Below are 18,333 nucleotides of genomic sequence, written 5' to 3' on the forward strand. Positions count from 1 at the left end.
ATTTTACCATCTTACCTAAAATCTTTCATTAGTTCTCATTACCACTGAACTGAAATATCAGAGATGCCTTTTGATCTCCTCTCTTTCTCTCTCTCCCCCTTCCCTCCCTCTCTCCTTCTCCTCTCCTCTACCTCATATATTCTTTCTACACTACTACTGACTTCCTAAAAGCATCAGATCTCCAAAGTCCCTTTACGCTGGGACATTGTCCTAATGAGGTTTTTACTAGTGATTGTGAACACAGAAACACCAATTAGCAATTTATACAACAAAAGTTAAGTTTTCCCTCACAGCAGCCCAAAGCAGGTACTCCTGGCTGGCAGATATCCCCCCACCACAACACACACACACACACACACACACACACACACACACACACACACACACACACACACACACATTCCTGGATTCTCAGGGACCCAGGCTCCTTCTGACCAGTAACATTGTCAGTCTTTAGAGGCTTGGATTTCTCCCCATTCAACCAATAAAGGAGGGGAAGAAGAGAGAGAATTCATTAGATGTTTTCTGCCCCAACCCAGAAGTGAAACATACCATTTTTGCTTACATGCTATTGATGGATCTGGCCAGAGACAAAGCGGCCAGGAAATGGGCCCTGGATGAGCAAGCACCTCCACCAACAGTTGTACTGAGAGAGCAGCGTAGATCTAGATACACTTTCTACTGACTGATTCCCACAGCTGCCCAGATGTGCAGCCCAGACCCTGCTCATCGTCTGATCAGCTCCTCAAGATAAGACTCCTGTGAGCCTTCAGCTGCTCCTCCGGCTTTGCATTGTTCAATGCCTCTTTCTACAACAGCGTGCCTCCCAGCTGCCCTGGCACATGTCCTGCTGTATTAGAATTTTCTGCTTATGAGTCTTCAACTTATACAAACGCAAGCACTTCCAGGCCCGAAACTATATTTTTATTTTAGACCTATAGATTATGTGGGACAATGTATCTAATGCAAAGTATTCACTGGAAAAAAATGAAATTTTTTAGTAAGGTGGTACACAATGGCCGTCTCAGCACTTAGGAGACAGAGGCAGGAGGATCAGGAATTCAAGGCTACCCTTGGCTACATAGTGAGACTGAGGCTAGCCTAGACTACATGTGACACTGTCTGAAAAATACAAAATGAAACAACAAAGATGAAAAGAAATGTTACTAGATTATGGATTTCACAAGCAAGGGGCAAAACCTCCAAAAATCAAAATTCAAAGAATAAAGTTGGATTATTTCTCTCAAAACACATACATCAATCCAAATTTTAAATCAAGGACTATTTTGGTTCTCTAAAGCTCTTTTCTCCATTTTTGCTAATATATTTGTATTTAAAAAGTTTATAGCAGTCTTACTGCCATGAATGTCCTAATAGATTTTAGAAGCTTAAAAGTCATGAAGTGGCCCCTTGTATAAAGGATGCTGTGTCATGGGGATACACGTGACTATGGGCAAGCAAAACTTTAACTGGAAATTGTTTGACAAGGTTAAGAAAAGGTACCTTGTTGACTGGCAGGAAGTACAGAATTTGGTAGCTGGAGAAGAAGCTGCTTGATGTCACTCAGGAGGAAGCTCAGCGATGTCACTCAGGAGCCAGAGTCCATCTGTACCTTGGACCTGTGTCCTTGGACCAAAACCTCTTCAGATTGGTCCCAGATACCTGTCAGTAAAAATGGAGAAACTATTGCTTTGTCATGCCCCCAGGAAGAGAACAGGGCACTCCCCCCTCCCGGGGGCCTGAAATATAAATGAATCATGTCAGTGAGAAGGGACAGTTCTCCAAAAGACAGACCCTTCCCTAGGGATCCATCTCCTCAAAAACAGGCTACTCGACAGTTGGACACCTGGAGCTCCACCTGGGGCCTGGCTGAGGATCTCTGCATCCACTTCCATCAGTTATTGGATGAGAGTTCCAAGACGACTGTTAGGGTGTTTAGTCATCTGATCACCAGACTAGGTCAGATCAGGCTTTCTCTCGACCATTGCCAGCAGTCTACAGAGGATATATCATTGTGGATTTCTGGGGACCTCTCGAGCACTCTGCCTATTCCTGTTCTCATGTGGTCTTCATTTATCATGGTCTGTTATTCCTCGTTCTCCCTTTCTGTTCTTGATCCAGCTGGGACGTCCTGCTCCCCTAAGCTTTCTTTCCCTCAAATCTTGCCCTTCATTACTCCCACTGCCATCCAGGATGTTCATGTAGATCTCATCCATTTCCCTGTCATTGGGTGATCCCTGTGTTTTTCCTAGGGTCCCGTTTTCTAGGTAGCCTCCCTGGAGTTGTATATAGAACACATATCAGAACCCATATGGGTCTATCAGGCCGTCTGGCACAAGATAATGATGAATTTATCATCTATTAATAGGGAATGGATTAAAGCTTCAGAATTTTATAAGAAACAAAATGTTAGCCAAGATTTGAAGAAAGATTTTTCCTTTATTATTATTATTATTATGTGTTTTAATTTTATACATCAGCCATGGGCTCCCCTGTCCTCCCCCCTCCCGCCCCAAGCCCCACCTTCTGCCCAGCCCCTCCTCTCCATTCCCATGTCCTCCAGGACCAAGACACCCCTGGGGATTCATTTAAACCTGGTGGATTCAGTACAGGCAGGTCCTGTCTCTTCCTTCCAGGCTGAGCATGTGTCCCTGTGTAAGCCCAAGGTTCCAAACAACCAGCTCATGCACTAAGGACAGGTCCTGGTGCCACAGCCTGGGTGCCTCCCAAACAGATCAAGCTATTCAGTTGTCTCACTTATCCAGAGGGCCTGATCCAGCTGGGGGCTCCACAGCCGTTGGTTCATAATTCATGTGCTTTCTTTCGATTGGCTATTTGTCACTGTGCTTTTTGCAATCTTGGATTCAACAATTCACACTCTTGCAGTCCCTCCTCTTTCTTGAATAAATAATAAAGTTAATTCTGAATCAGCTGGAATGAGCTGGAGCCAGGAAAAAAAAGAAAAAGAAACAGACTACTCTATGTGCATCACAAAGTAAAGATTCTTTTGAACACTTTGAATGGAGAGAAAAGTTGGGTACCTCCTCTCCAAATTTGGGGAGGAAAAAACCATGGGTATATATTCTGAGTATTCAGGTAATAGTGTCCATGACTTATTCTAATAACACATCCCAATGAATTAGTATCTGTGAATGAACAATTTTCAAACCAAACAATGGCCTCGTGTTTCTTTATGTCAGTTCTATAGGTTCCAATCAAACGTTTGGTTCATTCAATTGTGGGAGATTTAGGTTTCCTTCCTCTAGAACAATTATTTGTTGTTCATTTTAGGTCTCATAATGGGATTAATTTTACGATATGCCACAGCACCCACCGATATTGAGAGTGGAACCGTCTATGAATGTGGGAAATTGTCGTTCAGCCCGTCAACTCTGCTGATCAACATCACTGACCAGGTTTATGAATATAAGTACAAGAGAGAAATCAGCCAGCACAATATCAGTCCCCACCAAGGCAACGCCATACTGGAGAAGGTAAGGACCCTCTCCGCACATGTAGCTTCATTTTCCATAATTGATGGCACCATATATATGCTTCTCTATATAAGATATAAACCTACACATCTGTCCTTTTCAACCCTGTAACGCTGGGGCATTTAGTTGACTATATAAACACAGTTGTCAGTATTTTTCATAAAGTTTGGGGAAAGTTGTTAATTTTCCAGCAAGCCAGAGCTGTATTTAATTCCCTTTAAAGATAAAATCTTTCAGCCATTTTTCCTTTCTTAAGATGAATCCCAGTGTTTATGAGTGTGATTTTAGTATTGTTGTACATGTTACCAGCTGGCAATTTGGTTCAAACCTCCCCAGGCCAAAGAGGAAATAGAGAGGAATGAACTTTGTGAACTTTGATATTTGGATGGCCTTTGCTGCCAATATAAGGCACTGGTTGCTGGTTAGCTGCTTATAAATACACTAGCCTAGAGTCTACCCAAGAAATCTTCACCATGGTTGTTTAAGGAATTTTTGGTTAAAAATTGCAAAATGATTCATATTTTTAAAAACTAACTGAGATGCAGTTCAGTGACAGGACACTTGTCTGGCATGTGTGAAGTTCTGAGCTTGAGTTCCAGCAAAATACAAACACACACACACACACACACACACACACACACAGAGAGAGAGAGAGAGAGAGAGAGAGAGAGAGAGAGAGAGAGAGAGAGAGAGAGAGAGAGAAGAGAGGTTGTATTGCACATTTATGATAGCTTAGCTACTTTGGCCACTAGCAAGAGACCATGCTCCTACTGCAAATACTTAGGATGAGGAGTTAGCTTCAACTCTCCTTTGTGGTACTTTGTGTGTTAAACATCACCCTTGAGGTGGTGACTTCTTGTTATCAATGGGCACGTGTGGTAGGAGCCAGAAGCTTGCAGGAATTATTTCAGAGTCTTTGGGTCAGAGGTGAGCACTCTCTGATTGGATGGTAGTACATTTTTATCACCTTTATTGCATACAGACTTAATTTTTTTATTAAAACATATTTCCATGTGGTTGTAAAGCATGCCTTTAATCCCAGCACTCAGGAAGCAGGGGCGGGTAGATCTTTGAGTTCGAGAACAGCCTGGTTTACAAAGTGAGTTTTGGGACAGCCAAGGCTACACAGAGAAATTCTGTTTCAAAAGCAAACAAAAAGCCAAGAACAACAAAAACATACATTTTGGGCAAAAAAAAAGGGGGGAGCTGGAAAGATGGCTCAGTGGTTAAGGGTGCTTGGTGCTCTTTGAGAGCATCCCAATCAGATGGCTCAAAACTCCCTGTAACTCAAACTCAAGCTTCAGATACCCAGACACTCTTCTGATTCTGTCACATACACACACACACACACACACACACACACACACACACACACACACACACACTTTTCTGCTTTTGAGATGTTTAGAGAAGTAGGGGAGGGATTTGGTTTTCTATTTTTTTTTCCTTTTTCAAGATGATTGATTTACAGTCTTTTTGTCTTTTTCTTCATTATCTTTCACTAGTATATTTCTGTATTAAGTATGTGATAAGACTTGCTAGGACTAAGAAAAGTCAAATTATAATATTAAGCCAAATCACACTTAACTAGGCAGGTAAATTTGAGCACACAGCAAGGAAGGTAAAGAATACACTTCTATAATAAATGGAGCAACTTCCAGGTTATGTTTTGAATGATCTCAGTCATATGATTCTCTCTATCCAAAAGGATAATAGAAAATTATTTACCAAAAGTAATTTTATAGAAAAGTATTTATCAAAAGTAATTTTTATATAACTTGTTAACACAGAATATTAATTTTAAAAGATTTCAGTTTTATTTGTTTATTTATTGTGAGACAAGGTCTCTGTGTGTACCCTAATATTTCCCAGAATTCTCTAACCCAGGCTATCCTTGAAATCACCTAGCCTCCCAGGTGCTGGGCTCACAAGCATGTACCGGAACACCTGGCCACTTTTACATTTAGCATTTCCTGGATATAAATTTCTTCTCTCCTTCTGCTCCCACCCAATTTCATCTGTATTTCTACACAGCAGTACTCCAGACAGGTTGCTTCTCCAAGGATGCTGGAATTATTCCTGTTGCCATAGCAATTTTGTTCTTTAGTAGGACTTCCCATAAATACCTGGCCAGAAATTTTGGTGCTGTGTTACGATATAGTAATTTCTTTATCAGCAGCCATAATCAAGTGTTTTCTTTTGAAAACAAGGCAAGAGATGAAAATATTTCTTTCCGTGGTCTGATGATGAACTGTGTCCCTGGGGTGTTTTCATTTTGTTTTGTTTTGTTTTGTTTTTGTTTTTTTTGTTGTTGTTGTTTTGTGGGGTTTTTTTGTTTTGTTTTTGACATTGAATAGCTCAGGCATCTTCTGGATATACTTCTAAGCCATGAAACTTTGAGTCAAGGTCAGCATTTGGTGCTTCAAATGCCTTGGGTTTGTCATCGGTGACTCTGTGCCCAGTACAAATACTCCCATCTCTGCTGCTGGAGGACAAGACATCTCCCAGAGTCCTTACTGTATTAAGTGACCCTAAAGGGACTAGCTTTTGCTCTTAAATAACTGGAGTATGACTTACTTGGTATTTGTTGCTCCTGTGACAATATGGGCAAGCCCTAGATGTATGAAAATGTACACTTACTGGCTTGGCTTCTTGAGTTCTCGAGTGCATCTGTTTGTATCAATCAGTTAATTTCTGTTAAAATAGAAAGAGACTCCACAAAAGGATTCATTCATGGAAGGTTTATAAGGGGGTAACATGGATCACATGGCATGTCATTTCCCCTAAGTTCATTTAAATAACTGTAGTTCCCAACATTCTTTTTCAAAACTATTTTAAATATTTATCTATTTTATTTTATATGAGTATTTTGCTTGCATAGCTGTATGCCCATTGCATGAGTGCCTAGTTTCTGCAGAGGTCAGAGAGGGGGTTGGATCCTCTAGAACTGGAGATATTGATAGTTGTGGGCTGCCTATGGGTGCTGGGGACTGAACTGGGTCCTCTGCAAGAGCAATAAATGGCCCTTATCCACTGACTAAACTCTTTAGTTCTCTAAACTTTTTTTTTAAATGCTACATAAAAACATAAAATTGTATACATTACTGGGGTATCATGTGATGTTTTCACATACATCCACACTTAAATAACTCTAACATGCCCATCATCTCAAACATTTATTATTTCCTTAAAATAGAAACAACCACAATTCTTTTTCTAGTTTTATAGACTGTGCAGTAAGTGTGTTACCAATATTAGTAATCACCCTACCGAGTGAGCAAAAGCACAACAGACAGCCTTTAAAAAAATCTATTACTATTATTTTAAATTACGTGGATGTGGATGTTGATGTGAGTGCAGGTGCCCATGGAAGTTAAAGATCAGAGGTGCTGGATGCCCCTAAAAGTGGAGTTACACCTACAAGCCACCTGGTGTGGGTACTAAGAATCAGACTCTGGTCTTCTCCAAGAACAGCAGTGTTCTTAATCACTGAGTCATCTCCTAGCTCAAGAAATTCTTAATCCTGTCTTACTGACTTAGTACCTGTGATGACCAGTGTCAATGGTCAGCTTCAGAGGACCTGGAATCACCTGGGATATGAGCCTCTAGGCCACTGCTTCTCAGCCTGTGAGTCTCAATCCTGTTGGCAGACCTCTATCTCCAAAAATGTTTACATTACAATTCATAACAACAGCAAAATTACAGTTATGAAGTAGTAACAAAAACAATTTTATGTTTGGGGGGTCACCCCAACATCAGAAACTATCAAAGGATGGAAACATCAGGAAGGTTGAGAACCACCACTCTGGACATTCTCTGAGGGATGATGTAATCCTTGGGTATGACTCTGAGGGGTTGATTACATTAACTGAGGTGGAAAGTCCCATCCTAAAAGTACTTGGCACCATTCCTGGTCTTGGGTCCTAGACTGTGTAAAAAGGGAGAAAGGGTACCAAGCACCCATGCTGTCTGGTTCTTGGCTGTAGATGCAGCTGCTTTCAGCTCCCACAGCTGTGACTTCCCTATATGATGGTTGTACCCCTGAATTGTAGCCAAAATAAACTACTTGGACTTTAAATTACTTTTTATCCTAGCAACAGAAAAAGAAACTAAGACAGCACCCACTGACCAACTTCTGTTCTTCCCTACCCACTGCTCCTCCCAGTCTTTGGTAGGCCCCAATCTATCCTCACTTCTGCAAGATGAACTCTTATTCTAAGACTTCTCTTGTAGGATTAGTTTAAATGAAATGCTAACAGGAAGCCCCAGCCCTTACACCATACTGCTCCCACTGCTCCCTCTACTCCCTCTGCTCCCTCTGCTCCCACTGCTCCCACTGCTCCCTCTGCTCCCTCTGCTCCCACTGCTCCCACTGCTCCCTCTGCTCCCTCTGCTCCCTCTTCTCGCTCAGCTCCCTCTGCTCCCACTACTCCCAATGCTCCCTCTGTTCCCACTGCTCCCACTGCTCCCTCTGCTCCCACTGCTCCCACTGCTCCCTCTGTTCCCACTGCTCCCTCTTCTCCCTCTGCTCCCTCTTCTCCCACTGCTCCGTCTTCTCCCACTGCTCCCTCTGCTCCCTCTGTTCCCTCTGCTCCCACTGTTCCCACTGCTCCCTCTGTTCCCACTGCTCCCTCTGTTCCCACTGCTCCCACTGTTCCCTCTGTTTCCACTGCTCCCACTGCTCCCACTGCTCCCTCTGCTCCCTCTGCTCCCACTGCTCCCTCTGCTCCCACTGCTCCCACTGCTCCCTTTTCTCCCACTGCTCCCTCTGTTCCCACTGCTCCCACTGCACCCACTGCTCCCTGTGCTTCCTCTGCTCCCACTGCTCCCTCTTCTCCCTCTGCTCCCTCTTCTCCCACTGCTCCCTCTGCTCCCTCTGCTCCCTCTGCTCCCACTGCTCCCACTGCTCCCTCTGTTCCCTCTGCTCCCACAGCTCCCTCTGCTCCCTCTGTTCCCACTGCTCCCACTGCTCCCTCTGCTCCCACTGCTCCCTCTGTTCCCACTGCTCCCTCTGCTCCCTCTGCTCCCACTGCTCCCTCTGCTCCCTCTTCTCCCACTGCTCCCTCTGCTCCCACTGCTCCCTCTGCTCCCACTGCTCCCTCTGCTCCCACTGCTCCCTCTTCTCCCTCTGCTCCCTCTGCTCCCACTGCTCCCTCTGCTCCCTCTTCTCCCACTGCTCCCTCTGCTCCCACTGCTCCCTCTTCTCCCTCTGTTCTCACTGCTCCCTCTTCTCCCTCTGCTCCCTCTGCTCCCACTGCTCCCACTGCTCCCTCTTCTCCCACTGCTCCCACTGCTCCCACTGCTCCCTCTGCTCCCACTGCTCCCACTGCTCCCTCTTCTCCCTCTGCTCCCTCTGCTCCCACTGCTCCCTCTTCTCCCACTGCTCCCTCTTCTCCCACTGCTCCCACTGCTCCCTCTTCTCCCACTGCTCCCACTGCTCCCTCTGCTCCCACTGCTCCCTCTGCTCCCACTGCTCCCACTGCTCCCTCTTCTCCCACTGCTCCCTCTGCTCCCACTGCTCCCTCTTCTCCCACTGCTCCCTCTGCTCCCTCTGCTCCCTCTGTTCCCACTCTTACTACTCACTCTAGTCACTGCAGTTCCACACTGCCAACATCTCTGTCACGCTCACTTCCTCCAGCAACGGTGCTGCATTGGTGCTGCAACACCTGGATGCTTAGTTTATGTCAGGGACACTAAACTGTGAGGCTGGTTTGTTCATTTATTCAACATCCCCTGGGAGAGATATACCGCACCCTAGATATCAAAGTTCAAAGGACAGAGACCATGCCTCTCATTGACCAGTGTATCCTTAAAACCTGCCACCATGCCTCAGGCTTAGTAAATATCTGATGAGTGAATAAAGAAATGAATAATTAAACAAATCTGAAAACTTGCCAATATATACACATCTGGAGAAACATGCAATGTGTAAAAATTATCATCCTGAATTTGAAAAAAATGATAGTGTCCTGGATGCTGGATGTTTTAAATTTTTCAATGATCCTCTCATCTTAGTTGTACATATGCAGATAATAAAATAATTGGTGTCTACAGAGATTACATGATGGGCCAGACTCCAGTGCCAGTGGAAAGAAGCCACACGGAGACTCACAGCATTTGATTCTGAACCCTGACAGCTTATTGTACCCACACACTGGCCAGGCTCTCCAAAAGCCCATTAAGAGGCTGAGGCCTAGGGAATTTCAGCTTCCCAGGCAGGAGGAGATAGGCAGGTCTAGAGGGCACAGAAGCCACTACAGGGCCCCACTGGATCTCCTTCCTTTTGGGCATGTATTACAATGAGTGTTCAGTCTCTGTATCTACATATTAGGATTTGATAGTCAATTTTACTCTTAGAAGAATGGAGTTTGGAGCTTGGATGAAATGTCAAGGATTTGGAGAGACAGGGAGGAATTGCCATAATCTCTTAGAAGGTTTGATATGAGCACACCCATTTCTGGTCTGGTTAGCTGCTGGTGGTTCTTGGAAACAGAGCACAGCTCAATGCCTTCACGCACTCCTTCCAATAGGAAAGTATAAAGCTGGAAAATTGAGAGCTACTGGTATTTACAGCAGCAGCGATGTGCTGTGTGCTTATGCTGCATGCAAACTTCAGGAAATACCATATGTTAAACCTGTTCTAGTCATGCTCAACACAGGCAGAGATGTAGGAGAGGAACTGGGTATTTGACTTAGAGACAAGTGGAAACAGTGCTGCACATGTTATGAGTAGATGTGCAATCAAAGCACTTGGCTGCACATGTCCTGTGCTGCTCCCCAACTCGCCATTTGATTCACAACACCATTTGCCGAAGCTGCTCTGTGGATCTACGGTGTCTTTAATTTTAACCTGTTGGGGCCAATATTATGTTACATAATGGCTTTACAAATGTTGATTTGTTAAGTACTATTTAGGACTAAACATTTCTGACTTTCACGTAAATAGGAAGTTTAAATTTTTCTTTTGAAAAGGAGATGGAAATTTAAAAAGTAAAATAAAAACAATCTATCCAAACATCAGATGTAGTTTGGTGATAAAGAGCTTTGCCAAGCATATGAAGGTCCCAGGTGTGATTCTCAGTGCCAGCTCAAGAAACAACAGACCTTGTCTATTAGTAATATTTCATGTATTTATTCTTCAATATCAATGAACTGCAACCCCACATGAAATAGACATGATTTCCTGGAGGGTACTAGTAAGCCAAAGGAAAATAGTACCTGAGTAATTCTGAGTAAGTAATATTAAAATGTAAGTACCAAAGGAAGGGAAAACTAGAAAAACAGGTAGTATTGAGGGCAGGTCTCCCCTCGGAAGCCCCTGAGTGCCAGGGTGGGTGCGTTCCCTCTTGTTTCGTAGTCAGCAAAGGAGGAGAATGTTCACAAAGGCGGAGGGCTCCGTAGGCTGCAGCAGGTAAGAAAGAAAGCAAAAGCTGAGAGAGCAGTTAGGTGGTGACCTAGGGACAGATGGAGAGGAAGGACAGGTGGACAGGTGGGGTTCCAATGAAATGGGCATGAAGAATAGGGAGACTACTTGGTGTTCCCCAGTGAGTTCATAGAAAGGAGGGATGGGAAGAAACGGAGGAATCTGGACGGAGGACAAGGAGCTGGATTACAGGGCAAACTCACAGGATGACTGAAAGTAGTGAATGCATCGATGTGTCTCTCTCATTAATACATTCACATGTATTAGCACACTATATATTTACACTGCTGAGCTGGAAGGGTGAGTAGTGCATTCGGCTGGGATGTTGTGCAAATCTAGTACATTTTTAAAAAGTTGTCAGCACAGTTAAATTTATTGTTCCTCTCCCCCATATATCAGATGACTACAGTTTACTGACAGAGGAAACTCCTCAGTGAAAATTTTGCTAAGTCTTCACTTCCTGTTTGAAAAGTGGTTATCAGTTGGTTAAGGGAAGTGGCTCTGGGGAGCTGAGCTATAATGTCCTGTTATGTCAAAAAAGAGCATCTGGTCTTCACCCAATAGGTCACAGAACATGGCTAATGTGACCATGATTCTTAAGGATGTTTTAAAGAAACTTATGGACACAGCTAATTGTGCAGCTTTAATTTGGTTGCTCCCAGTAAGTGGGTCAGTTCATTGTCTATTTTTCTCGCTGTCCAAATTTTCCTTCTGATTCTTACATTTATCTGTGAGCCTTCCAGTCTTTCACTCTGCTTGATGAGTTTCTTGCACAGAGGCCAAGGCTGGAGCTCTTCTGGCAACAGGTACAGTTTAACCAGGGAGAGTGGCTAGACCAGGAGATAAATATGTGCAGTTAACATTGGAGCACTCTTGGGAAGGATAAAGAAGGGCTGGGGGACAGTCTCCGGTAAAGTTTTTCTGTGCATGCTGGGAGGGAGGGAGCCTCTGGGTAATTAATCAGTATCAGGTATTGGAGATACATTGGTGGGGTCCTCTCAATGCAGTGGGTTTATCCTTCATATTCTACAAAGAAACAGGTGTTGCGATTTGTGCTTCTCCTGACCAGTCTTGGTTATATACTGCATGAGAGGATCCCAGTGCATGAGAGGGCCATGAGGCTGTCTGGACACTTAGCTGCTTTCAGAGATAAGACAACATCTGTTATAAAGAAGGAAGTTCATTGATAAATTTCTAATTGATACATTGTTATAAAGAGGCAGTCCCATTGGGTTGGTCTATGATGAGGGGGTCAGATGGTATCACCTAATAGTGGCAAAATGATCAGGAAAAGAAGGTCACATCTCAAACAGGAACAAGGGTGAGTGGCTTACAACCAGGCTTCCTCTTCTTGAAACAGACATCTTTAAAGAACTCAAGGGGGTTGCATGAGAAGTACCTCAGGACCTAGGCTCCACCTTCCAAAGGGTCCATCCATATTCTGTCAATGTCACCCTGGAGACTAGCCTTCAGTCACAATGTTACCAGACCCAAACCATAATAGTAAACACAAACACCTCAATGAAATGTCCCGGAACACCTATAACCCTATTTGTTTACAAATTACATACAAGCAAAACCCTACATTATAATGCACATATAAAAACAGAAATCTTCAAGGATTAACAAACAATGAAATACAACTGAACTCTCCTCTCATCACAACACCCCAGTATATGGACACCTCACGTTAGGGGTCAGCACAATGTCACATGTTTTACTGGAACTGTATTTTTACTTTAACTAGTTCTGTCTTGGTCCATTCTGGACCTTGATAGTAGAACACCACAAGACAAGGTAACTCGATGAAGGTAAACTTGGCTTGTCTTTCTGAAGGCTAGAAAACCAAAAAACAAAGCACCCATCTAGAGAGGACCCTTCTTACAGTGTCAGCATAGAAGAAGTCATCAAGTGGTAAGGGCAGGAAGTGGGGGAAGGGGACCAAAACTCATTCATTGTCCTGGAACACACTTGTTAGGGTTTGAATCTAGAATGTTCCCCCAGAGGCTCACTATAGTTGATTGTTTTACTCTTTGGGGGCCTGCCACCAACTCCCAAATAAATACATGGAAACTTATGAATGCCTGGCCTTAGCCTGGCTTGTTTCTAGCTAGCTTTTCTAACTTAAATTATTGTATTTCTCTTTAACTACATTTTGCCTCTGGGCTTTTTATCTTTCTTTATTCTACATATCTTTCTTTCCTTCTTACTCTATAGCTGGCTGGGTGGCTGGGTGGCTGGCCCTTAGCATCCTCCTCTCCTCCTTTTCTCATTCCTCACTTTCTTTTTTTCAAGCCCAGATTTATCCTATTTATTCTCTCTGCCTGGCAGCCCCACCTATCCCTCTCTCCTGCCTAGCTATTAGCCATTCAGCTCTTTATAAGACCAATCAGGAGTTGTAGACAGGCAAAGTAACACAGCTTTATGGAGTTAAACAAATGCAACATAAAAGAATGCAACACATCTTTGCATTATTAAAAAATATTTCACAGCATAAGTGAATGTAACACATCTTAAACTAATATTCCACAATAGCTCACCTTTTGAATATGCAGTCTTCAGCTTCTGGCTCTATTTTGAAGGCTGAGAAGACTTTATGAAGGCATGGCCTCCTGGTGGAAGTGGTCTCATCCCAGCCTGCTTTTGCTGCATCTTCCTCTCCATGATGGACTGAAATCTCTTAGCAGCCACAGTAGATCCTTCTTGTCTTAGGACAATATTTTCACATAGATTAAAAAACAAACAAAAACAACAACAACAACAACAACAACAACAAAAAAAAAAAACTAGGGCAACACTTTACAGTAATCCACTCCTGAGAACAATGCCAATCCATTCTTCAGACATAGCCCTCATTGGCCTGTCTCCTAAAGGCCCTACCTAGCTGTGAGTTGCATTGGGACTGAGTTTCTAACTCAAAGCTCTGGAGGACATATAAAAACTACAGCAACTTCTTCAGAAATCCTACTCTTCTGAAATCTATGGTATTCTGCCTTCACAGGGACAAGGCTGTGTGTGTGTGTGTGTGTGTGTGTGTGTGTGTGTGTGTGTGTATGTGTGTGTGTGTGTGTATTGGCCTGGCATGGGGATGTTCTTGGGAGCAGATACACCTTTGAGGAGTGCTTGTCCCTATCTTAAATGACCCCATGCCACCACATTCTGGAATCAAGTTATTTTGTGTCACAAGTGCATAGTCTCAGTACCCCCCCCCCCCCCACTTACTCTCCTTTTGCAGTTAGTAGTGTCGGAATTCAGTATTTCTCTCTATGATGCTTTGATTCATGTCTCTCCTCCCCAAACTTGCAAAGCCTCTAGGAGGTCAGGGCCTGGGTCTGCTTTCTGTCACATTGTGTTCCCAGTGCCTATCACATGGTGGGTACCTGGTAGATCTTGGCACACGAATAGATGGTGCAAGTAGGTATCTGTCAGATCGCTCGGTGTTGCCATCTGTCACTGCCACAGTGTCCTGTCTTAACTGCTGGCTGTTTTGTACTGAAGTGTGTCATAGGTTTATCCTCAGAGTAAACTACACGGGCTCTGAAATGGTTCTTGCTAGTCAGAGGCCTGGACTGCCACAAGCTTCACCTCTGAATAATCTGACAGGGAGAAACAAGGGCAGAGAGACCAAAGAGAAGGCCGAGCACAGGGGAGTCAGAAGGAGCAGGGGGAAGAAAGAGGCTTCCTCTTAGACAGTGAGTCTGAGTAGATAAAACTGCAAATGGACCTTGCACTCTCTCTCCCCATTTGCTTTGCTCCTTGGAAAATACTAAACTGGCAGGTCTGCAGTTTCATCATCACTGGTCTCCAGGGAGCAGTTACGTAAAGCTCAGTCCCATGGCATTCCCCACTTTTCTCCTCAGGCCACCTTCGAGAAGCCCCTCCCTAACAGCTTGCACAGCTGGGGTAATAGACACAGAGCAGGCAGAACTGAAGGACGCTGGTCAGGCAGCCGGCTTGTCTTAAGCTGGGGTGGAGGGTGAGGGGCCTCTGCATGGCTCCTCTCATATGATTTCTTTTTTTAAAAAACACATGAATTCCATTTGTTCATTTATTATTGTTGTTGTTGTTATTATTGGTCCTGAGATAGCACCCACAGGTGCAATCATGCTAAGTGTACCCACTCTAGTACCTCTCAGATCATTTCTCATCCCAAGGCCTGTGGAGCACTGATTGATGCAATTCCTCTGCAGACTGAGCTTGACACCAGAAGTCACACTGCTCTTGCCTTTTCTCCTGCCTATTGTTACTGAGTTCTCAGAGAAGCATGGGCCCAAAGCACAGGCAGCATTTGGGGAGCAGGGGACAAGTACTGGGAAGTTTCACTTATGCCAAGGAGGAAGAGGTCTGAGGGCAGAAGCATATGAGAGGAGAAGCAGGCCTCGGTTTTTGCTGTCTGCTTGGGAAGTTGTGGTCTCAGAGCCTGCCTCATCTGAACCATGTGATCTGGCCCCTAAAGGGCCGAACCATTCAGTGTCTGGATAGGAGACACTCTGGAAAGGGCATGACCTTGGGTAATGTGACTCTGTAGCCTTGGCAGTCACTGAGTAGACTGCTCACACCCCTGGCAGCAGGTGCAGCAGGGTCTTCAGCAGAGAGACCTCTCATCTCGATGGCACTTCACAATGTCACAATACTGACCTCCTCCAGCTAGGTTGTATGTCCCCAAACCACACCTAAGTCAGTTAACACAGAGTGGAACTCAGGGGACCCCATTGAAATGTGAGACTCTCCCAGCTCTTCTGAGCTGAATTTCAGTAAATTTTCAGAATCTGATGGGCCAGTTGTTAAGTTTGGCAGCATGAAATGGGTCACAATAGGAATATTTATGCCACAGGAGTTGAGAAATGTTTCCAACCCAGCTTGTAAGATTTCATCCCTCAGGAGAGATGATTTGCCAGGATAGACCATGTGCTTAAATAATAATATTTTTAGGATAATTGGAAGTATCCAAACATCTCAGTTTTGATCTCTCTAAAAAGCCCATCTCCCATAATGGCTGTCTTAATAATCCCCTGGAAGATAGAACCTCAGACCCTCAGCTTAAACTCAGGTGCTTCTAATCTGACCTGAGGATGTGCATCATGCCTTCCAGTTAGACCCAGGGGTGAATCTCATGTGGCCACTCTCAAGAATAGGACTAGCAAGCTAATTTCTTTGAGCAAAAAATCCCCTCATCTGTAATGTAGCAGCTAGTGATACCTACAGCAGAGGTTCATTTTTCAACACTAAATGTGAAAATAAGTGTCAGATATGTCGTAAATATTAGCCTGCTTCCATTTCCCATTTCTGTAGCATTTGCCACGGGCAGCGTTTATTCCCCTAGAGTGAGAAGTCTGAGGTGGGTCCATGGAGGAGGTCTGCAGCTTTCTTCCCGTACCATTTTTAAGGTGAATGCTCCGTTCTAAAGTGCATTGCCTCATCTTAATCCTACTTTCTGCTAATGTCAGCACACACTCCTTCCCCTCCCACCCCCTCCATCCTGCTCTGACAGTGCTTCTTGCTGACTCAGCCCTTCCCAGTCCAGCTTCCCCAAGCCAGTTGCTCCCTGGTGAGATCTTATGATGGGGAAACTGTATGCGCAATTCATAGCTGAGCCTGATAAGGATAAGGCAAACTCAAAACAGTTTCTAGGCTTAGAATGAAATGGTGGGACTGGGATTCCCCTGGGTCTGGTATGAGAGAAGCAAGGTGTCTTTGGCCTGAGGTATCAAGGTTGGCCAAGAAAATGAGATCAACTCCAGACTGGGGGAAAATAAAAAGCATTCGCTCTTGATGGAAGAATATATTGGGTGCACAAGTCCTAAGGAGGTTCACTGTGGAGTGATGGGAGATTAGGCCCTTCTCTTGTCCACCTGCTCTTTACTGTTCTGTCTGTCCTAGGCCAGTCTTAGAATTGAGCCTCCTTGTCACGCCAAAACCACAGACTGCAAGGCATGGCAGGCCACCACCCCGTGAAGGTCAGGCCCAAAGAGACCAGAAGCAGTCTGTGCAAGTGTAGAGTAGGTTAAAGGGTCAGAAGTCTTGGTATCTAGGGTCAGGAGGAAGAACCTGTTGCCTTTGTCCCGGAACTTGAGAGTGAAGGGGGAATCTATGTATGAGCAGGAGAAGATGGAGGCATTATGTGCAGCCACGCTATGTGATCACCTTAGTCAAGAGTCACGTAGGTGACATGGGGACTAATCTGTGAGATCAAGAAACTTAAGCAAAAGACAGGAGTCTCTCCAGGCCTTGCTGATTTGGTGCCATGGTGCTGTGTGGAACACTTTATACATAGCAGGTGAAGAGAGACACATGCAGCAGTGGGCTGAGTGACTTTAATCTTCTTTTGGGTGCAGAAGGGATAGAGGCCAGTCCCTGAATGGTACGACTTAGTTCAAATGTTACTTTATATCTATGTGATTTAAGGAATTCTAGGTAAACTCCTTACATTCAATTTCCCCCATTTGTAAAAGTAAGAATTTTCTGATTACAGTGCAAGGTGCTGGTGATTTACAATTAAAAAAATACATGCGAAGAACTTAAAATATTGGCTGGAGTTTAGTAGGTGCCCACTGTATTGGCTGTTCTTTCTTTCACTAAAATTACGTTTTCTGTCAGTAAAGCAGTTGGAATCTAAAGTTTGCATCCAGGCCAAGTTGCTTATCAGGTATGTGACTTTGGGCAAATCGTGTACCAGGGTTTTTGTTCCACATCTGAAAAAATAAGGCATTCACAATATTTAACTGGAAAGGTTGTTGGGAAGAAAAACTGAGTTGCTATGTGAGAAGGAAGTTTGAAAAGCAAAACAGCATCATGGAAATATGATTTGTTGTATTTGTTCATTATGATGATGAATTGCTAAGTGGTAGACACACAGGTCTCTCTTCTTTGTCACTCCAATTTGTTTGGAATGTGTGCCGTTGTGATTATTTGTGATGTGAATTTTATTACATTTTTGATATAACTTCCAGATAGCATCACATTGTCTATTTTAGGTAGAAACGTGTATGTTGAAAAGAAAGAATCCAAATAATTCTACAATATAACACAAAAGTTTCTAGATATTCAGGCTATCTTACTATGTGCATTTATTTTCAGGATGTTTAGACAGGATCTAAAACTTCACTCCTTCCTGTGCTTATTTAGACTTAAATCTTCTCTCAGATGTTTAGAAACGTGAGTGGAGTGGACAGACTGGTGCTTGGTATTTGTCTTTTTAAATTGTCGCTGGTGTGAGTGATATTTCAGCGAATGCCATCTATCCAAAGCTCCCCTGTGTTCCCGAGTACTAAGTGGGCCATCTTTCTGATGGAAGGTGTGAAATATTTATTGAAATGAGTGCTTCCTGCATCTTTGGAAAAGCACTAGACAGTGGCCACAAATTCAAGAGAGATCAGCGGGGAGAGGATGAACTCCTGAAAACTAGCACTTTCTCTG

At 43.9% G+C, this 18,333-nt stretch overlaps 1 protein-coding gene across 1 annotated transcript in view; it reads left to right on the plus strand.

Annotated features, from left to right (window-relative positions):
* The window catches only part of Slc9a9 (solute carrier family 9 member A9), a 549,909-nt gene that overhangs the window by 13,285 nt on the left and 518,291 nt on the right, over nt 1–18,333 (plus strand). The window contains exon 3 of the mRNA XM_036193912.1: nt 3,292–3,494. Coding sequence (XP_036049805.1) covers nt 3,292–3,494 — 203 coding nt within the window. The remainder of the gene's footprint in view (nt 1–3,291; nt 3,495–18,333) is intronic.

Source organism: Onychomys torridus, chromosome 7 (assembly GCF_903995425.1).
Source record: "Onychomys torridus chromosome 7, mOncTor1.1, whole genome shotgun sequence".
Classification (NCBI taxonomy): domain Eukaryota; kingdom Metazoa; phylum Chordata; class Mammalia; order Rodentia; family Cricetidae; genus Onychomys; species Onychomys torridus.